Here is a 23,289-nt window from a genome sequence, read left to right as displayed (position 1 = left end):
ATTTTCTAGTGAAAATATGGTCTCTCAATGTCCTCGAACTTTCGACAAGATCCATCAGGATAGCTAAAACTTTCGGATGACTCAAAAAAGGACCCTAGAATTTTCGAAACGACGAAAGTTCCCCTTAAAAATCCGAACAGATAAATATTTTTTAGGGCATCTCCAAATTAACTAAAAAGCCTTCTAGAACATAGAGAAATCCATTTACGACACTTCTGACGTCTTTGGAAAGATTCGGTCGTTGGGTGCCCCTGGACAAGGCAAAGGAAGTTTGAATTCGGGGATCCCCCGAATCAAGAGCTCAATAAAAAAATTGTCCTCAAGGAAAGAAGTATTTAACAACTCTTGTGCCTAAGTCAAAGACGTCTACAATGTCATGTTAGCGTGCAAATTTACGGTTTGCGAACTAGACGGGAAGAGACCTAGAGAAATATACAGCATTTTGCCGAACAATTCACTGCTTTACTCTCAACACATTATTCTTAACATGTCAGGTAAATGAAAACGTACTTGTCTTGTTGATCAACATAGTTTTACCACTGGCAATTCGCATATTTATGTGACTGGTATAGTCCGCCATATTGGAACAGCCGACAATTTCCGAAAACTGCTCGACTCGGAAACTCGCTCCTAGTACTCCTCGGTTGTCCTTCTGAGCGGTAGGATTTAGGCACAACCCATAAACTGTGGACTACTGTAATAGTGATTAATCAGCTTTTATATCGCTAAAAACCATCGACGCACAAACCACAGAATTGACTGGCTTTCTCTTCAATGCGTAACCTGGAGTAGCTAGAATCTTTCTGTAACCGTTTTTGTCCCACGCCCTTTTTGTTGCTTCACTTGTGTTTATGAAGGGATCTTCATGATATGTTATGAGGAGGAATTTTAAGTAGAGTTGAGCCGTGACTTTTTAGAGGTCATAGGTCTGCATGATTTCCGCTGTTATCTGCATAGTTTGACACCTCTGTAATTTGTTATGTGTTTGTGCATTTTTTGGACTCATTTTTAATGCAAGATATGTTTTTATGTTTTATGCTGAACTAAGCCGGACCATGGCATATACAACACGCAAAACAGTCAATACCCTGGTCCCAGAGGTTTTTCTTGATTATTCTCTCTTCTTGATTTTCTCCGCATGAGAGAGCCGTAAGAGAGCCTGAGAGAGCCGCGAAGTAGCCTGCGAGCAGGCTCACGTTGGAGCACAAGTGCGCGCGGCATAACCACAAGCGCGAAATCGAGCAGTGAAGCCGCCAGACGAATAGCCTGTGAACAGGCTCCTGGTGAGCCCCGATCGCTTTGCTCTCCGAATTCTTCTGTTTCACGCTTGCCAAAATTTTTTTCCGTCCCCGCCGGGAGCCTAGCCTGTTCGCAGGCTACGAGAGGCTACGTTTGTAATATTTAACTCTTCCCATACGCAGTCGGCAACACGACAAGTACGTCTTGATTCATTTCAACTGCTATTTCCTGCTCCCTCTTTAGTATGAAATTTAACCAGAAATAGACTAGAACTTTGTTAAAACATCAGTAATACGCGCACTCAACTCTTCCTCTGACTCCAAATGTGGACGACTTGTTTTTTATTGTGCGGTAAATTACCGACTCCATGGGGATTTTTAAAATCGCTCCTAATCAAACATACTAGATTGACAGTTTTTTTGCCTTTTCCGCTTTTCGACCAATGGTATTTCACTTTGCTCAGACGATCGACGCAGAAATGACAAAATTACAGAGATCAGGGCAGGTTCACTTTCTTGGCGCCTCTTCACCAGTAGCCTGCGAACAGGCTCGTGGTGAGCCCTAACGAAGCGGGGGAGCCTGTAGACATTCTATTGATGCCGCTGTTCTGTGATACCAGCTCCTGGTATCATGATATGATTGGTTAAATCGCTGATTGTCGACATCTTTGAGATGAATATTTGACAGATCTTTGTAAAATTTTACGACTCCAACGGTTCGTTACAACTGTGCAGTTGCCGTTCTCTTTTAAGCTTCGGTCTCTCGACCTCTCGTTATTTCACAAGTGATTCTAAAGAGTACTTTATGCTCTGTTACCAGGAGGAATTTTAAGTAGAATCTAGTGGAGTGGAGCCGTTTGGGGGTGCTATAGGAATTTTTTTAGAGGTCAAAGGCATGGTTTCCGGACTTTCCGCAGCTTGTCGCTTCGCAGAGTTTGACACCTCTATCATGTACTTATAATTTCTTTAGGCTCATTTCAGTATTGCAAAATATGTTTTAAGCTCTCTAAATATTGGCTCTGGAGGGGACAAAGTGTCGAAATATTCCATGAACATGTTGCTTAATTGCACTCTATATTATGACGCCCGGCCCGACTATTTGATTAGCTCGATTAAAACTGTTTGCAAGTACCGAAAATGTAGCTTCTTGACAGGTCTAATTACCTCATTGACTGATTTGTTACAGGCTTATCACCAAGGGTAGTTAGGCACATCAAAAACAAAGTCTACAGGCTCCCCTGTCCCCGCCCCGATCGCTTTGCTCTCCGAATTCTTCTGTTTCGCGCTCGCCGAAATTTTTGAAACACATGGCAAATTACAGAGGTGTCAAACTTGACTAAGCGACATGCAGATAACAAAGGAAATCATGAAGACCTATTAATTCTAAAAACTTGCCATAGCACGGCCCAACGGCTCAACTCTACTTAAAATTCCTCCTTTAAACACAACATGAAATGCCCTTAATAAACACGAGTGAAGCGAAAAAAAGGTCGAGTGACCAAACAGAGAACGGCGAATGTACAAATGTCACGAACCGTAGAAGTCGTGTAGGCTAGCCATTTTACATCGAGCTCGAGAAACATAAGCTTGATCAGATAGCTGCAAGAAACATAAGAATGTTTCTGGAGAAACGTATAGTTTTCTCCAAGCTACGGTGTCTTCGAAGAAAAAATGTATGAGGACAAATATGATATCCGTGATAAGAATCAACCTCCTGTACTTGCAAACAGTTCTAGAATCACAGCCGGGTCCGGTGTCACAATATAAAATGCAAGTAAGAAACACTTTCACGGTAAATTTCATATTTTGTTCCGCGAAGGGAAATACTTCGAGACTAAAAAACATATTTTGCAATAGAAATGAGCCTAAAAAATGCATAAATACATGGCAAATGACTAAGGTGTCATCCACGAAGCGACGTGCAGATAACAGCGGAAATCATGCAGACCTATGACCTCTAAAAATTTTGCCATAGCAGGTCTTACGGCTCAACTCTAATAAAATTCTTCCTTATAACACAACATGAAGTACCCTTCATAAACCGAGTGAAGCAACAAAAAGGTTGAGTGACCAAACAGAGAACGGCAAATATACAAATGTCACGAACAGTAGAAGGTAGTGTAGGCTAGTCAACCCATTTTACATTGAAATACTGCAAATTATACATTTAATATGTATACAGCTAAATATTTCAGTTAAGGTTGCCAGATAAAATTGTTAGATAAAAAAAACCTATGCGAGAAGAACGCTAATGATAGGCTATGTATTCATTAAGTTTGGCTTATCATGTGAAAAAAAAATCGATTTTACATCCACTAGTTTGTATTTTTGTGTGTGAAGTAGAAGCCTACACAATAAGACCACTAATGGTAGGCTTTGTGTTCATTGAATTTGGCTTATCATTTAAGGAAAAAATGATTATACATCTAACAGCTTGTATTTTTGTGTGAATTAAGTAGAAGTTTTGCGCTTTCATGAGATGTATTTAATTAATAATAAAATAAAATTTTTAAATGTAAAATGAAAGCCTTCCTCTTAAATCAATTTTTAATGTCATAACTTTTATATGTAAATAGGTTTTCAATAATTGTTTATCGATAATCTTTGAGTATTTTTTTAATTATCTTTATCATTCTTATTGTCTCTGAAAAGGCCCCATGGGGAGTTGACAATAAAATTTGTAAAATAATTAATAATAAAATAATTAATAATAAAAGTAATATTCACTCAGGATAATAATATTCAGTCACTCATTCTGACAAAGAAAGTTTTCGTCTAACATGTAGAACTTACTGCTCCAATGAAACCCTGTCCCTTCTAAATGCCCATAGAAGACATAGAGGATCAATTTTAGGGTTAGGGTAAGTTTTCAGCATGACTGAATTGAATGAATTGATGAAGGCGAATGAATATCAATCACAATAGAGCTTGCAATATACATTAGGATAGAGTCCAGACTCTCCCCCCCCCGCACCCTAAACCACCTCTGTCAGGAGACACGTGGTCTCTTACCTAGCCCCCACCTCCGTTAGGAGATCCATGGCCTCTTAAGTAGCCCCCACCTCCCTCAGGAGACCCATGGCTTCTTAAGTAGCCCCCCACCCCCTCAGGAGACCCATGGCCTCTTAAGTAGTCCCCCACCTCTCTCAGGAGACCCATGGCCTCTTATATAGCCCTCCCTCCAAAACGTGGGTCCCTAGCATGTAACATAGTTTTGACCACCTCCCTAAGAGATGTGCTACGGAGCTGTTAAGCCTCTTCTGGCTCGACTGAAGGCAAAATGGTATTTGCAGTACAGTACTCTTGAGCTGCCGTGCTGATAAAGAAAAAGAAACACTCAACGGTACTTGACGATGAAAGAAAGATTCCTGAATTTCAACAATTATCTTTGCGCACATGTAAATGTCAAAGTTTGCTCTTATTGTCTGTTCAATTGAAGGAATCGTTTAAAAAATTTCCCGCTTTCTTACTGAAGACCTGGAAATGTGCAGCCAAGGTGTATCGACATCACCTGCTTTCCATATTTCTCGTTGGTTAATGAGCTAAACCATACTTAATAAGGTGGTCAATTATTGTCAAACTTTGGTTGGCTTACTTAAGAATATTGCAACATTCAATTCAGTAGAGTTTAAAACCTTTGTAAAAATCCCTCATGAAAACATTGGGTAATTACATATAAGATTATTGAATCCCACCAAGTTATGAGCGGTTCTTTAAAAGGGAGAAAAGTGTATTGACTTTTGTGAAAAACCACGAGAGCCTCAGGAATACCTCCTCATGAGTATTAAAAATGTTATTCATTGGCAAATGGTAAAATCTGAGCATGCCTAGGTCGGAGGTGTATTTACATACATGTACAGTACTGTACGTTACTTTGCATAGCTGGTAGGAAATAAATCTAAGCAGTGTTTAGGCTCATATTAAAAAAAAAACAAAAAAAAACAATACACAGTAGTTTAAAGAAATAAATGTTTACCGTTAACAGTAGCAGTAACATATTCACTTTCTGTTGATCCTAAAGAGTTATTGGCCACACATTTGTAGATGAACACTCCTCCACTTGATAATGTCTTGCTCCACATTCCTGATGTGTCTGATACCACGGAGCCATTCTCCAGAAGCCGATATGATGTCATAGATGGAACAGCATCAGCTGAGCAGTTAATGTTGATAGTTTCACCTTTACATGCTTTATTGCTAGCGGCAGATGTCTCGAACTGCACCTTCTCTGGTGGGACTGCAAACAAGTATATACATGTAACTATCACGTAAAACTCCTACACGTATCTACAATTGCAAAAAAAAAAAAAGATTAATAATGATAAATATGGCTTAATACTAGCTTGCGAACGCACACGTATTTCCGGCTGTCGCTTGTCTCCGCCGAAAATAACGTCTGCAAACCCGAGCCAGGAAACGATTTCTGTGCCGTAGGAATTTTAAGCCAATCGCAGTTTAGCTCATGTAGCCCCAGAACTACTGCGCGAGGTATTCGCTGCGAGGAGCACTCGAGTTTCATTCTATCATGAAATCTGATTGGCCAAGGAGAAACAAAAGTCATTGCGTCACAGAAATCGTTTTCTGGCTCGGGTTCGCAGACGTTGTTTTCGGCGGAGACAAGCGACAGCCGGAAATACGTCTGCGTTCGCAGGCTAGCTTAATACACGTGTGTGTTTAATTTTACATGACTGCTACTAATCAATCAATCAATCATTCAATCAATCAGTCAATCAATCAATCAACACTTCTAATCACAAAGACGCATGAAGCAATTGTTACCTGCAAACTATTTTAATTTGCATAAAGGCTTCTTTTTTAGTATTAATTAATTTATAACTATGATTATTTGATCTTCACTTTGCACTTTTTTTCCTTTCCTTTTTTGTTTGTTATTTTCATTCTCTGGCCCTATTCAGAGAAACTATCAGGTTACGAAATCAAGCTTTGCCTAAATATGTCCAGATACCATGGTGGTTCCCATTTTCCAAAAGTATTGTATGCAGAATTTGATCATTTCACGTTTACGTATTTATCACAGGATGGGCAAGAAGTTTACTAAGATATCCAGCTTTGAAATGAAAAGCGGCCTTCTCATGACTCATTATATTCGATGCATCAAGTAACAGTCACTTGATACTCACACTGCACTACAATTGTTGCCGTCTCTAATGCATTGCCACACTCATTACTGGCTTCACACCTGTATTCTCCAGCTTCACTTCTGTTAATATTTGTGAGCACCAGATCACTTCTGTTAAAACGCACATGACTGCCAACTTTAATCCAAAACACCATTGGTGGAGGAGTTCCAGATGCATTACATGACAGAGTCACACTGCTTCCCTCTGTTATGTTTACATTTTGAATTAGCTGTATGGCTGAAGGAACTGTACATGTAAATTAATACAAAAGGTAAAAGTTTACCCCTCATCGCATTAGTGTGATACATTGCACATGTACCTAAACTATAAACTGCTTGGTACACAACAAGATAGCAATTTTTACTTACCATCAACAGTTACAGTAACACTTTCACTATATGCTGCTCCTAGAGAGTTATTGGTCACACATTTGTAGATGAACATTCCTCCGCTTGATAATGTCCTGCTCCACATTCCTGATTTTTCTAATACTTCAGAGCCATTCTCCAACAGCTGATATGATATCTCAGATGGAACAGCCTGAGCTGAGCAGTTAATGCTGATAATATCACCACGACATGCTTTGTTATCAGCTGCAGATGTTTGCAATTGCACACTGTCTGGTTTGACTGAGAAAAGATTCATTTGAATCATTTAGTTCGGTATGTGTGCAGCAAATAGTGCATTAGTTAACATGTTACAATTCACTCAGCACGCTTTTTTAAGTCACATAGTCCAATAATCAAGTCGTTGATCCATCAGCTTTAGCCTACTGTGTGATTTAAACTTTACAATGTACTTTAAGAGTAAAAGTAGCATTAATGATTTACATGTACAGCATATGAGACCAAATTAGTACACCTGCCTCTATTCAATTCTGTATGACACTTAAAACTCAAATACAGTACTGTACATAATATAAGTAATGGAAACAAAATTCATGAAATGTGGCACTGTGTGTAAGATTGCGATATAAATTCACATTGCATGAATGAAATGTTTTTGTAACAAAGTCCGCACACCGTTCTTACCTAATTCCTATTGAGCTATCGTGTTAGAAATATCTGTGTACGCACAGCCGTGAGTACATAACACGATGAGGGCAGTTTCATTTTAGCAGCAAAACTTCCGTTGAGTTTAATGCAAGTTCCTTCTGTTAAACTTCCGGCTGTGCGAACATCATTCGGAACGATACAAACCCTACTTCAAGCCTTTGACTTTTGCCAAGCTAAGATGTTTACTAAAACTTGGGTATTTTGACTTTGTCTGTTTACATTGCTAAGTTCAATATGAATTATTTGTTTCAGTTGTTTGTTCAGCCCCACTAGCACTTGTGCTAAAAACGTTGCTGAGGGTGAATAATGGTTATATATCTTTATAACTAAGTTTCCATATAACGCGCGTTCTGATTGGCTGAAACAGCGTGCTTTATCAAGGAACAGAGCACGGGTTGATGACAGTAAGCTGGCTTTCAAATTTTTGCTTCGGAATTTTGACAAATTTGACCCAAATTAAAAATCCGCTATGACTAAGACAAACGCAGTGGAAACGAGCTCTATGTCTACAGTAAATATGGCTCATGGAGACCATTGTTAGCAACAGTAGTGTGAAAACTGTACTAAAATTACAAGTTTCGCTAGATTCCCGCCAACGAAACACGTAGCGAAATAAACAAATTCTCAACCTAACCAGTGCTTCGGTAAAAGACATTATATTTGTTACGAAGGCGCAAATCATACTTAAGAGGTAAAACAACGACAGAAAACAGCAATTGAACTGTCTCTGTTTATGATGAAAAGCTTTATTTTTGCAAAAGTGCTCAATTGCTCAAAGCAACACTTACATGCAGTGTAGTAACGCTCGTTCTCTGGTCATCTCAGCGAAGTGAACCGACGAGTGGTCAGCTCAAAGCTTGCTCTAGACATTGTCCTCTGTGGTCGGAGTAGAACCAGTGGGAACAGTTTAGTCTGTCTAACTTTTACGCTAGTTCCAGCAATCTTGCTGCAAGCGGCTGCAAGCGGGAGATCCTTTCAAATTCAACTCAGCATTTCGCATTTTCACCCGCAAGCTTTGAGCTCCTGGTTTCGTAATTTCCATTGGAAAAGTGCACGTCTTCACTAGCCACAATATGGCCGGATTCCTCTGGACTACAAACCTTAAGCTTTACCTGCCTTTAGATTCTTATTTCAAAATTAACTAAAAAGCGAACTTTGAATGCATCGTTCTTCTCTCGAAAGCCGCTCGAAACTACTCGAAACTGAAAGTTTAGCTGAAGTCCAGTTTGTGACTGACAGCTGACGCTTCGTTAGCCAAACAAGTTATTTGAACAATTCTAAAAAGGATTGCGATTGGCTTATTTTGGCGTGCTTTATCAGAGAACAGAGCACGGCTGACGCCTCTTTTAATCGTTTGGAAAATAAATTTTGGTTTGAATATTCAGCCGAATGCGTGGGGGAAATTGTTGGATTCTTTATCATAAAACAAATATAGAAGCCTCCACTGTGCTCTGTCCTGTTGTAAAGCACTTAGGAAGCGGTAGAGCACTCAAGAAGTGGGGAAAAACACTCGACTTCGTCTCGTGTTTTCCCCTACACTTCTTGAGTGCTCTACCACTTCCTGCGTGCTTTACAACAGAACAGAGCACAGTCGAGGCTTCTTTATTTCTTAAGTACATTTTCATTGAGTATTTTTGACTTTATTTGTCTACATTTTCAGTATAATTAATATAAAGAAGCGAATTTTTCATTGACAACTTTAGAAACCAGATGAAGCATTTTCATTCAATTGTTCCTTAACTGATTGTGGTGTGTTTTAACCAGGCAATGGGATTCTCTGTTTTCCTTCACAATGCATTGTGGAACTTTGTAGTCGATCGCAATAAAACATGTTTAAGTGCCCAAGTTGTTGTCGCTATGTTGTAAAAGAATTGATTCATACTTTTAGCTGTGCACATATCGAGTTATGGATGCACTTTGGAAGTTTGGTGAGCACTGAAGAAGCTAGAGTTGCTCTCGGCTGTGCCTTGAGCAACTCTTACGTTTCTCTCATGTTCTCATGCATCCAAAACTCTATATACACACACTTAGCATGAACCAATTCTCTTATTTTGTAGCCATATATGCAAGACCATACCACTGCGAAAAGTAAATCCACCCACACTGCTTTTTTCAAAAAAGATATAACACAAATACAACCTAAAGAAAAATATTTCAATTGACAATATTGTAATCTTTGTAAAGTAACAAACCAGCCAGCCAAAAATATCTATTGTTTAAAGACATAACTTACACTGCACTTCAATTGTTACTGTCTCTGACGCATTGCCACACTCATTACTGGCCTCACACCTGTATTCTCCAGCTTCACTCCTGTTAATATTTGTGAACACCAACTCACTTCCATTAGTACTTATATGACCGCCGTCAACCTGGATCCAAGTCACCATTGGCAGAGGAATCCCAGATGCATTACACAACGCAGTCAAATTGTGACCCTCCATTACTGTCTGTTTTTCTATTGGTTGCATGGATGAAGCCACTCAAACAATACAACAAGAATTTATAAGTAAAAGGGAAAGTCCTTTATAAGGATGTGTCTGGCATTCTTCAGGATGTAAAAAAAAAAAAAAAAAAATTGATTGGAGTATAACCTCCTTTAATTGAATAAATAAAATTTATATATTAAAAATTATTTTTTGCCTGAAATATTGATATAAGTTGCATTTGAACAAATCCAAGAGCACTCTGTGAGAATCCAACCTCCATTTGCAAATGATTACTGTACATGTATGTTGTAGATCAAAATGAAGTTCAGGTTAAAATGATTTTAACCTAGACTGATTCTCAATTTCCTTTGTCTCTTAACCCTAATCATTCGTGGATCACGAATAATTAGGGTTAAGAGACAAAGGAATTTCATTTCAACCTATGTTCCATTTTGACCTGCAATAATTATGTACATGTAGTCGTTCAACAGCTGCACTGTACTGTATTTTCAAATGATTGTAAAAGTACAGTACATGGCAGTGTATGTCAATCAATAAATTCTGTTGCTGAGTTAGCCATGTACATACATCATTTATGTCTACATGTATACCAAAAAGAATTTTTTTAAGGATTAGACATATAATTAACAAGCCACCAATGAAAAAGGGAAAAAAAAGTACCATTGACAGTAACAACAACATTTTCACTTTGTCCTGTTCCCAACGAGTTGTTAGCCACACATTTGTAGATGAACGTTCCTTCAGCTGTAAAGTTCCTGGTCCACATTCCTGACGTGTCTAAGATAGCAATGTTATTCTCGAACAGCTGATATGATGTCACAGATGGAACAGCCTCAGCTGAGCAGTTAATGCTGATAACATCACCACGGCATGCTTTGTTATCAGCTGCAGATGTTTCCAATTGCACATTGTCTGGTGCATCTGAAGAAAAAAACACAATTAAATAAATTTACACGTAATTAGACTATTGAAAGGATCGTCCCAACCAAAACTTCAAAAACTATTGTCTACGCAATGAAGATGAAAATTAGAGGTCACTTAACAGTACACGTACATGTACATTTAAAAATGTTTCCCTTGATTAAGCAACATAAGATAGTGAGGTCATATTAGGTGGTTCTTATGTCATGATAGCCAACTTGCAACTTGTATCTCATGATGTTTTCCTCCAAATGACAGAAACCAAACTCTCAAAAGTAATCAAAATCTACTGAGCAGAACAATCTTGTACCATTAATAAATTAATTTACACCTCAACATAACCATTCCAGTTAAACAATATACAAATATATAATAATATACCAAGTAGCATAATAGTCTGAAACAATATTTCACTTACACTGCACTTTAATTAATGCTGTCTCTGATGCATTGCCACACAGATTACTGGCTTCACACTTGTACTCTCCAGCTTCAGTTCTGTTAATGTTTGTGATCACCAACTCATGTTCATTAGTAATCATATCACCCCCCCCACCTTGATCCAAGACACCATTGATGCAGGAATCCTAGATACATTACACAACAGAGTCAAATTTCCTCCTACGGTTACATTCACATTTTGTATTGGCTGTATGGCCGAAGGTACTGCAAATAAATACAACAAAATGCTGGTAAACATAAAAAATGGCAAGCCTGTTGAGGATGTTAACGTTACCCCTACAGCACACCCAATTCACTATTTATAACCACGAAAGTACTAAGTTCCAAATCATTAACTTACACGTGTGACTTATTCGTGTTTAGTAAGTGTGGAATTTATAGAAATACATGATGTGCAATGTCTAATGTAATTTGAGTTTAACCCTATTAATTTTCTCTTGAACTGAATTTTCCCGTCAGAAGATCATTGATCTGTCTGTTTGAGAGCTTGAGATTAACATTTGAACATAGTGGCCTAGTGGCTTGTGAATGGTCAGACTTTATTACACTCAAAACAAAGGACAACTTCAAGGACATCATTCTTTTCCGATTTTTCCACCGAAACAAATGATAAGCCTCACTGTTTATATACTTCCAAGAAGAATTATGTAGTTTTCTTTGTGTTAGAAGTGACAGCTGTTTAATACACCGCTAAAATTTCTTCCTCCTTTATGGTAGGGAACCAAGTGAAGAAACCAAATGTTCTCTTTACGACTTCCATAAGCTCGGAATAGCAAAACACCATTTTAAGTTTGAGTAGCCAAATGAATCAGAATGTGTGAAAACCACTATCCACTGGTTTAAGTGGTACATCTATATATACTAATCAGTGACAGCTATGCCAAGTTTTAGTTTCATCGAAATGCCGTATGAATAGCTTCTTTAGATTAGCCAAAAAGACATGTACAGACAAAAGACCCTTGTTAGCCAAATCCGATTTTTACTACATGCCCTCACCACAACATGTAGCTTATTTTGCTTACCATTAACAGTAACAGCAACAGTTTCACTTTGTCCTGTTCCTGCTGTGTTATTAGCCACACACTCGTAGGTGAACACTCCACCAGTTGACATTGTCCTGTTCCACATTCCATGACTGTTACTACCGTCAGTCACCAGTGTATCATTTTCAAACAGTTGATAAGTATGTACTGCAGGGTTACCATCTGCAGAGCAGGTGAAGGTGATCACTTTATCCTGACAGACTTCTATCTCACTTGCCGCAAATGGGAAATTCTCTGGTTTGTCTACAACAATAAACAAATAAAAAACCGAGAATAAAACCAGTATATAATAAGTTTACTTTACAACCCTAAGGCCCAGTTCATACTTCGCATTTCTGCCGTGTCGAATTCAATTCAATTGAGTGCGGCAGAAATGCGACTGTCGATTCATACGTCGCACTTGTGTCGCACTTAATTCGGAATTTGTACTGTCGGGTATGTCAGGCAGCGGAAAATGTTTTAAACGGAGGGTATTCAATATGGCGGACGAAAATACTGAGCGACGAAGAACTTTAATTTTGCAAAAAATTGACCGCCAATGGAACGAGAAGGAGAAGGCTGACAACGGAGCAGTATGTGTTGCAATATGTTCAGGTTGCATTGGGTCGAGAATGGCCAAGTTTCTTCTTTTTCTTGAGCGGGAAAACATTTACGCATGCTCAATACATTAACATAATGTATGCATTAGATTCGACACGGCAGAAATTCGACGTCTGAATCGGTGTCGCATTTCTGTCGGATACTGCGACAAGACCAGTCGAACGTGCGGCAGAAATGCGGCAGCCGATTCAGACGTCGAATTTCTGTCGAATTTAATTCGTTGAATTGAATTCGACACGGCAGAAATGCGACGTGTGAACCGGGCCTAAATAATGCAAAACGTACCGTGTATAGGTTCTCTGCCCGTGTTTGAGGTTATTTCATTTTCCGAAACATTTAGTGGAATGATGTCTTTATTCACTTAACAGGTCAGAATCGACTCATTTCCAGAACAGTTAAGAAAATTTAAGGTGGCTCTGAACCGAGTGTACAGAATTCTTTTAAACTTTGACAAAAGTTGCGTCTTATCATGCTTATCAAAAGTTGATAATATATAAAAATTTTACTGTGCCCTTTTTGAATTATAAGCCCGTAAAGCTGTAATTAAGGGTGTTTTTAGCAGGTCACACTGTTGTTGTGGTAACCTATTGTGTCACGAAAATGATGACTGCGTGTTTACCAATGCTTGGACAGTTTTTTGATACTATGATTGTAGCATGAAGTGCACGCAAAATTAACGAGTGAAAATTGACAATAAAGTTGACAGTTACTCGTTTCGTCCCGGCCGAGGGAATCATCTGAGACCTTTCTGCTTGGCAAACTCGTTGGGCATCGCGCACAAAGTCCCATTCGCTAACAAAATGATGATGATGATGATGATGATGATGATGATTGTCGCTAGTCTTACGCAGCTAGTCTTGCGCCGCAATGTATTATCATAAGTAACTGTCAACGTTATTGTCAATTTTCACTCGTGAATTTGTGCGGTCGGGAATCCTTATGCGATAAAAGGCGAGATTGCTGTCATCATTTTGTTAGCGAACATGACTTTGGGCACGATGCCCAACGAGTTTGCCAAGCAGAAAGGTCTCTGATGAGTCTCTTGGCCGGGACGAAACGACCTGCGTAAGACTAGCCACGAGCAATGCATTACCACATCTAGCTTATACACCAAGCATTGAAAAAAAAGACCGATTTTGATTTTGTTATTTAAACACTGTATTTTCCATAATCAATACAAATAAATTGCACGTGCATGTAATAGTTAACTTACACTGTACAACAATCCTTTCCATCTCTGATGCATTACCACACTCGTTACTGGCTTCACACCTGTATTCTCCAGCTTCAATCCTGTTAATGTTTGTGAACACCAACTCATTTCCGTTAATACGCATAGGACCACCAACCTTGATCCAAGACACCATTGATGGAGGAATTCCAGATGCGTTACATGACAGAGTCACATTGCCACCTTCTATAATGTGAAATTACAATGAAAAAGATAACAAAAATATAAAAAAGAAACATGAATTTAGCCAAGTAAAAATGTTTCAAAGGGCCATATTTTGTATTTTTATTTTTATTTCTATTTTCTTGAATCACTTTTGGAGCTGATCTGATATATATTTCAAAAATACTTTTGAAATGGAAAATGACGGATCCCAGATGGTGGACTGTTTGAAATGAGGTGTCAATTAATATAATTTTACGCCTTAAAATGACTTTAGAAATGGCGCGTCATTAGAATCAAAAGCCGATTTGGATTTTAACATGCCAGGTAAATCTGATTGTCGTTGAGTCAATTTTTTTTTTGGATATAACCAGGCTTAATTCAATGTATAACGTTTTTTGATGACGTGTACAATGAATTAAACCCCATTTGAAGCTTACTTTTTCAAGGAATTATTGAAAGAAAATGCAGGACTGTGTAAGTAAGTAAGGAAACATTATATCTACCGAGGGTAGTACGTTATAATGTACAATAACACTGATAGACTTGTGCCCCTAAATCTGAAATACTAATCAGTACTAGCATGTGGTAACCTAGCTGGAAACATAAGTTAGGTACATAATCAATGGCAGTATAGTAAAGAATATATTGTTTACCCTTGACGATAACAGTAACACTTTCACTTTGTCCTGTTCCCGCAAAGTTAATAGCCACACACTTTTAGGTGAAAACTCCACCAGTTGACATTGTTTTGTTCCACATTCCATGACTGTTACTACCATCAGTCACTAGTGTATCATTTTCAAACAGCTGATAAGTTTGTACTGCAGGGTTACAATCTGCAGAGCAGGTTAAGTTGATCACTTTATCCTGGCAGACTTCTATCTTACTTGGCGCAAATTGGAAATTCTCTGGTTTGTCTAAAAGAAGTATGAATATAAAAAACCATTAGATATAAACAGCCGTGTAATTACTTTACTTGTCAATCCTTCATGAGACAAACGTACAGTTTATGACCCTAAGTAATGGTACGAAAAACAGACTTAACGGTTGCGTTGTGTCTGCAGTTATCAATGGAAAATGCTGGGACTTTGGTAATTTATATGTGAGAGGAAAACGGAACATTTTAATTTTGAAAAGCTTTCGCGTATCAGCTATTGCAATTTATTTCACTTACACGGGGTACAATATCAAATGAGAGCATGCGCATTTAACATTCTTGGCAAGCTGACGATCATATAATTATTGCCTTCTTGATTGGTGATTTAAACTTGCGTTGGATGAAGATGTTGAAAGTTAGACACTTTTTCTTTTAAAGTATGGTATGTTTAGCTATTTTCCGCAGATTTCTGTTCTGTATCAGGTACCAGTCTTACCTTTACATGTAAAGGAGTTATTGTTCACACAATAAAAATTTTATCCTGCCCCTCGGTTAATATTTAACTGAAGTATTAAGCTGGCTAGGGCATTTCAATCGGGGGTGTGACATATTGAACTTTTTGGGAACCTTCTAGGCGAGCTATCCATTCCTCGCGGTTTCGACGAACTCATCACAAGCAAACAGCTTAATCGTCGCCTTTTCTTTGCCCTCTCCACCCACCCTTGTCCTAGCCACATATACCGTTAACTATTAGAGGCGTATTTCGCGGACTTTGCCCTCACCTTTGCTGGGTAGGGCTTCCTTTCCTTTGGCTGTAATTGATATTGAAGTTAATCATTAAAGCGGCTATGTGGCTAGTTACATAGCCAAAGTTTATCCAAAAGGAAATTTGGGCTTGTTGATTTATCTCAAACACTCTTTCCAGCAAACAGAGCAAGCCCCAAACAGTGGTGTTGCTTGTTGTGGAATATGATGTGGAAAGAGACAGGATAAATGTAATTTATTATTGAGCTTAATAGTCGCTTCTGACGATAGATGTTGAAGTATACCAGCGTCAAGCTTTTACGACAAGCGTTGCGTTACTATGTTGTCATTACAGTGTGCCTTTTATTCTTAATGGACTCTTTTGCAATTTGAAGAACTGAAATAAACCCTTTAATTTTTCTCTGAACGTCTATTTAACTGTATTTTATTTCCCTGGATGCTGAATATATTGACATTGAATTCCTTTGAATTCCCACTTAAAAAAGTCAAATAATTAGAATTACTATTTTTGTGCGTGCTGGTAACACAAGATTGTACTTTTTAAATATGACTTAATTCCGGTAATTTTAGTCCAATAAAGCAACAAATTTTAAGGGATCTAATTCCAATGCTGATCACTCTTCGTAGTCCAAAGAGATCAGGAAAAACAAATGACAAATATATTAAGTTGGGGTTGAGCTTTGTCCTGAGGTACATCTATCAGACTATTGTCAGTGCTCTCTAATGAGGTAAGTAATGATTCGAATTTATGTAACGAAGATCAGGCGAATGTGCAGAGGTCGATCGGTTTTGGTAAGTCAAGTACATAATCAAGCCAGGCTTATTGCATAAGATTTCCAAATAGGAAATATGTATACACTACTCGAAGCAGCCACCCATTAGTCGTCTTAGTTTGCATATCCATACACAACTTACAAATAACCTCCACAGCAATAGTGCGGTTGGGTGCAGTCCCATTGTTTGCAGTACAGCGATATGTCCCAATAGAACTTCTGTTGTTGTCAAGTAGAAACTGCTTCCAGTAAACAGCAAATTGCTGTCACTGCCATTATCAAGCACTCTCGTCCAGGTGATGATTGGCGGAGGTTCACCAATTGGAATACACTCTAATGTAATACTAGGACCACCTTCAATAACAACTTGATCATAACTGACACTGGTGAATTCTGGATCATCTGTACAAGAGGAAATTAATAATTTAGTGAATTTTGTAATCAAAGCGGATACATTTCTACAAGTTACTTTGTAGTGTTGATCCCAGTAATATTTGCTGGTTCTAGCTCATCAATAAAGTAAGGAAAACCAGTACCTAAATTAGTGCATGAAATTTTTGTGACACGTTAATTTCGCGAATTTCGCGATATAAAAGACATCTCGAAATTAAAATGACCCGAACAACAGTAGTGTCGCGAGCATAACATGACGCGAAAATTAAGTGACACTCTCTCAACAATCAAGAATGAGTGAGTTTGTTACTACCGAGACATTTACAAAATCTTATCAGTAACTGGACTGTGGAAAAGAAGTACAGTCGCACCTTCACTAACGGCCATCTCTCTACAAGGCCACATTTCTTGGTTTCGACAGAAAGTCCGTATATTCACTCTTATTTTAACCTCTCTAGAACGGCCACCTCTACACTGCGGCAACGGCCACTTGAACGCGTCCGAACTGCCAACAAAAACTTCTCGACAACGGCCAGGTAATCAATTACTGAAGAACGGTGAATTCAAAACCACACTCTTGGTAAAGGTCACCAGACTTGATCCGTTCTAAGCGTCGTTGGTCTCTAGGCGATCTGTTTTTATTTAGTTATCGTTTCATTGATATATTTTGATTGTTTTACTTATTTATAGGCTAAAATAAGAATTTTTAAAAACATATTATTGTTGTTACTCCGGGACAAACTGAACAGATGTCATATTACAACACTACCTCCCCCTGATATAACGGCCACCTCTCTGAACTACGACGGCCACATTCCTCTGTCTCCAAGGTGGCCGTTGTAGAGAGGTTCGACTGTATTACCGCCTGTTGATCCATATCAGGACATCTACACAAATGAAATGTTAGACCTGCGTATAATGTATATATAGTATAGTTTGACCTGTATAGTTTGATTTGACATCACAAGTATGATTTCAGACCAAAATTGCACGACACGAAGTTCAATTGCCACTTTATTAGATCCATTTTGAAATTGAACAATTTTATCGCCTTAAATTTTAGGTTTTCGTGTATTGTTCCAGTAGCCGGTTTGTTGAAAATAGCGGAACCGGAAACGCCTTTACGTCTCACTTATTATGCAAAACGATGTCATGTGACGAAAACTCATTCGAGCATGGCGAAGAAAGTCACAACGAAAACAGTCGACTTCACGCATAAAAGTTCAGTTCTCGTCGCCTGAATCAATGATGGAAGGCCTTCCTTTCTTCTGTGGTTGAGGCTGAGACCTTTCGTTGTCTTTGAAGAAGGAATTTGAAGGTGCATCCTGTGTAATTCTGCGATTGATTTCTTTTGAGTTGTGAAACTCCCTCGAGTGCACGATGCCCAGTGGATAGTACTTTTTTTTTTTCTTTTAAATACCGTTTAATGGCATGGTTTTATGGGAGTCCAGCTCGTTATCAACTCCGTTTCTTTTTGTGATCTCGGTGTAGGACTCAATACTCAGGACCTTGCCAAGTTCTTCTCGTGCCATTTGTTTCAAGATAAATGATTTTTAAGATGGCGGGACTGGCACCAACTTCGTAAGACGTTTGTTCACTCACTGTTTTGTGGAGCAGGGCGTATTTTTACTATTTTTACTCACAGCGACAGAGTTGAACTCTTGGGCTGCTTCGTTTGAAACCACCGGAAGCCTGGAAACATCTACCTTCTTGAGACGGCTCTGAATTTGTTGTTGTGTGGTTTTCGTTTGTTTATGTTTTACTGGACTCGGTATCATACGGATATTGAGCAGATGTTGAAGAAAAATCGCTAAAATATTCGTCAAAATAGACACTGAAAGTTGGACACTTCCATTAAAGTAGGTCTTCAGCCTGAAGGAGCTCATAATCGTCATTCAGAAACTGAAATTAATTTAATTCGTCATATTTTTTTTCGAAAAAAAAAAAGAACGATAACAACAAAGTTTTGGCAATGGTAGTTGCAAAATTCTCCACACAATGGCTTTTTGCCTTTCATTTTTCTGCAATTTTATTCATTACTTTAAACCAACCTTGAAATCTGATTGGTTGTTTTGTTTTACTGTTCCATTCTCATTGGCCCAGAAAAAGATGCGATTTACAGCAAAAAATGGTGCGATTCGTGAATAAATCGCACCACTGAGAGCCAATCAGATTGCAAGGATAACCAGTGATTTCAAAATGGATTTAATAAATACATACATGTTTCTAACCGGTATCATTTTTTTTTAATAGTCTATAGGAAATAATTTTCAATGTAAATGGTCTTTGCGGTCAGTTGACCTGACTAATAGTTCATGTGCAAGCATGAACTACTTTGTTGTTACTGTTGACATTGCGTTCTTGTTAATTTTGACGCTATTGTACCTTTGATAAAGTCGATTTACTAAATTTAAGAACATGTTAAAGGAACATTGCCAAAAAAATAAATTGTATATTACTCAAAAACGCCAAGTTAAAGTGCTTCAAATTACAATTTTTTTTTCCAAAATCGCGGAATTTAAGTGTCGCGAAATATGCGCACCTCAAAATCGCGAATGAAACGTTTCGTGCAGGTGTCGTGTAATAAGGTAAGGAGGTATTTTTTACCCTGGTTCATTTATTAAAAACCATGGGGATACAACTGCGTTACTGCCTATTAATATAAAGCACAGGTCACTTTATACCAGAAAACATACTATTAGGTATTGACCTTACTGGGACGTCATATCAGGCCAGTAACTTCACATCGTAGGTGACCGTGACCAGGTTTGCAATATGCCAATCAGAAGCCATACTTACTGTCCTGATATCATGCGTTACTGTGCCCACATTCGCAATTAGCCACTCAGAAACCGTGTCTACTGTAAGTCCTGGTATTTATACCTAATCGTACCTTATCGGTACGTTTCGGCGGCATATCCGGCGAGTTTGGTCGAGCCATGCATGGTTCGTATTTTGGCGAGACATGGTCGAACCAAAATACCCATAGGGAGACCAAACAACGAATATATTTTTTTTGGTATTCTTCGGCGGCATATCAGACGAGTTTGCATCAAACTTGCCAAGCCAAGCCATAGTAAAGCCATAGCCGCCAAGCTATTCCTTTAGAACACTAGCATAAAATAGCTATTTTTAGGACGACAATAACAGTTTCTTTTACATCTAGCATTACCTGAAACGTTTTCAAAGTTCTTCAATTTTAAAATTGACGACCTTAGTTTATTGGGAATTAAGTTCTTTCGCATATATTGCCATACAGACAGGTTTTGTGACGCTAAATGAAGTAAAAAATAAGCGAGTAAACGATAAGGTAACACATTAAGAAGCTAATGACTACACTGAAGCAAACATTTGTTATAGAACTGATTACAATACACCTTGCTGTTTTGCCGGGGAAATCTCTACCTAGAAGCAGGCTTTTTTGTGTATCTACGTTAACTCTACGTTTTATTTGGAACATAGCACTTCCAAGGACAGCTATCAGCAACATATATAGTCCTGAGCTCATCAATTTTGCGTGGGGGTCTGATCATGTGTAAAAATGGCTAGATTTTTATACTGACCTGGCCTATGATAAACATCTTACAAGGGCCCCCTAAAAACTGAAACGACAAGATGTTTTTTTTTCCTTGAAAAGTCTGGCAGTAATGTAATTCTAATTGAGCTTGCATATTTGCATTGTAATTTCCTCCTTTTAGTCAAACTGAATTTGTGCGTTTAGAAGAATGTTTTCTCTTGATTTAAAATGCCTGTGGTGCAAATATGTACGAAACAAAGAAGTGGGCTTGATTTTCGCGATGACTTTGAACCGTTTGCACTCGTCCCTTTCTTGTTTTGCTGGGACCCCCGAAAAAAAGCAGCTTTTGCTCTACCTCAAAACGACGTGGAGTCTATATTTATGATCCAATTGTTAAATAGACAACTACGAGTGAACCAATCAATACAATACGCTGACTGTACACTAAAAGTTCTTGTGTTACAGGTGATGTTTAATCCTTCAAGTAAAAAGGAAATATGTCCCAAACGTATTCTTGAAACATTTTCTCACATTATGTAATAGTGAAAAGTGAAAATTGAGCGTGATTTGTACTTACACTGCACTGAAATCGTTACTACACTAGGAGCCAGGTTGATGCCGCCCCTCAGGACATCCTCAAACGCATATCTCTTACTGTCGACTGTTCTGTTAGCCCCAAGGATCGTAATGGACGTATGGGTACTAGTTACATTTACTTGTACTCGACCAATGTAGCCGTTGTCCAAGTCATCTAGTGTCTCGTCAAACGTGACCACCTCTAAAATCCGGACAATGGGAGAAGAAGTAACATCTGTGAATTCAACGCGTTTGAACAATGCACCTGCGAGATCGTAGCTCCATTCCAGAGAGATGTTGTTACCTTCCCGAACGGTGAATGGATCTGAAGGTTCTGCTGTAAATGTAGATTGCAATTCTACAAAGCAAACGATAAATGTGATAATTTGATCAAAGGAAGTTGACAGACCGCGACTCTAGATCGCGAAGCTTGTTATTCGAGCCAACTGCGGCCAAGAAAAAACACTCAGGTAGAGAATACTCACTTGCTTCACGAAAAAAACACAACCAAGTTTAGCAGCACAGAAAATCCGTACAGCGCTTAAAACATTGCAACTTTCAAGCTGCTGAATGAAAACACAAGCTCTGGAAGTCGACAAGGTTACCATTCAGAGCGGTGAATGGATCTGAAGGTTTTGATGTAAATACAGATTGCGATTCTACGAAGCAAAACAAAACAAAATGCACGGAAAGAAAAAGGACAAAATACTTAGACTGGCTCAATTCTCGCGTACTTCAGTAGCAGATCTTCGTATTGACCTGATGGTTGTTTATTAAATCTACAAAGCAAAACTCACCAGGCAGTATGATTAACTCGATATGAGTCGTATAGCCCTATGATAGCTCTAAAACGACTAAGAGAGAAAAATACTGATTCGTTTCCCAACGATTGTGAAGCTTTAGTTGTGGATATCGTACACTTGTCGCAAAGCATTGAAGGAAATCGTCATTAAATTGTTTCTTTGCGCGATGAATAAATTTTACAAGCGAATTACCTGAGCAATAGCCCTTTTGACGGTTAATTTTTCTCATTTGCATTACAATGTAATCAAACGTGGATGCGAGGCAATTTCGAGCTAAAACTACAAAATAACCCGAAATTGCCTCACATACAAGCTAGATTTTATTGTAATGCAAATAAGCAAAGGTAACCGTCAAAAGGGCTATTATAATAAACGTTTGCACGCCCAGAATCAATTAAAAAAAAAAAAAAAAAGCACAAATATAGAGTGCGAATAGCGCGCCAGCCTTACAATCCTGTCAGTCTTACTCACTCTGCCCAGACACCTTTTTGTACGTAAACACAATTCACTGAATTAAACGTACATTTCTTTTGCTACATACATCACTTATTTAATAAAGCCTGCAGCAGAAGGCAAAGTATCGTAAGTAGGATTCAGGGAACACACAGAAGATCCTCTGATGACGAACTGAAAGCTGTTTCTTTCGGCACTAATAATCATTATAATTAAGTTTCCATATAACGCGCGCTCTGATTGGCTGAAAGAGCGTGCTTTATCAGAGAACAGAGCACGGGTTGATGACGGTAAGTTGGCTTTCAAATTTTTGCTTCGGAATTTTGACAGATATGCCCCAAATTAAACTTCCCCAGTGATTCAGACAAACGCAATGGAAACTAGCTATTAACTTGTGTGTAGTAAATATGGCTCACAGAGACCATTGTTAGCAACAGTAGTGTTATAACTGTACTAAAATAACAAGTTTTGCTACATTCCGGCGCCGAAAAAACACGTAGCGAAATAAATAAATTCTCAACCTAAACAGTGCTTCGATAAAAGACATTATATTTGTTACGAAGGCAGAAATTATACTTAAGAAGTAAAACAACGACAGAAAACAACAATTGAACAGTCTCTGGTTATGATGAGCAGCTTTATTTTTGTAAAAATGCTCACTTGTTCAAACAACACTTACATGTCGTATAGTAACGCTCGTTGTCCGGTCATCTCAGCAAAGTGAACCGACGAGTGGTCAGTGCAAAGCTTGCTCTGATATTCTCTTCTGTGCTCCGAGTAGAACCAGTGGGAGCCGTTTAGTCTTTCTAACTTTTACGCTAGTTCG

General features: G+C 38.4%; 2 protein-coding genes across 3 annotated transcripts in view; both read right to left on the bottom strand.

Annotated features, from left to right (window-relative positions):
- LOC145492300 (immunoglobulin superfamily member 10-like) overlaps positions 1 to 14,328 on the bottom strand; it is a 59,960-nt gene extending 45,632 nt beyond the window's left edge. Inside the window, exons 1-6 of one of the 2 annotated variants that reach the window (XM_081471718.1) lie at positions 14,124 to 14,328; positions 10,545 to 10,805; positions 9,668 to 9,916; positions 6,748 to 7,008; positions 6,380 to 6,625; positions 5,215 to 5,475 (exon numbers count right to left, since the gene is read on the bottom strand). In XM_081471718.1, the coding sequence (XP_081327844.1) occupies positions 5,215 to 5,475; positions 6,380 to 6,625; positions 6,748 to 7,008; positions 9,668 to 9,916; positions 10,545 to 10,805; positions 14,124 to 14,277 (1,432 nt within the window). In that variant the 5' untranslated portion in view covers positions 14,278 to 14,328. Of the gene's footprint in view, positions 1 to 5,214; positions 5,476 to 6,379; positions 6,626 to 6,747; positions 7,009 to 9,667; positions 9,917 to 10,544; positions 10,806 to 11,223; positions 11,423 to 14,123 lie in introns of those variants that run through there. The other variant, XM_081471719.1, reaches the window with a different exon arrangement.
- A 787-nt stretch (positions 14,329 to 15,115) lies between these two features.
- On the bottom strand, positions 15,116 to 21,705 carry LOC145493690 (uncharacterized; the record flags this gene model as incomplete). Its single annotated transcript, XM_081473156.1, has 4 exons — positions 15,116 to 15,223; positions 16,864 to 17,123; positions 21,209 to 21,565; positions 21,693 to 21,705. Coding segments are annotated over 4 exons (669 nt in total), but the record flags the coding sequence as incomplete, so codon positions are not given.
- Positions 21,706 to 23,289: the final 1,584 nt, after the last annotated feature.

Source organism: Orbicella franksi, chromosome 7 (genome assembly GCF_964199315.1).
Source record: "Orbicella franksi chromosome 7, jaOrbFran1.1, whole genome shotgun sequence".
NCBI classification, from domain to species: domain Eukaryota; kingdom Metazoa; phylum Cnidaria; class Anthozoa; order Scleractinia; family Merulinidae; genus Orbicella; species Orbicella franksi.
The sequence above is the reverse complement of the archived record's forward strand: the minus strand, read 5'-3'. Positions and strand labels throughout refer to the sequence as shown.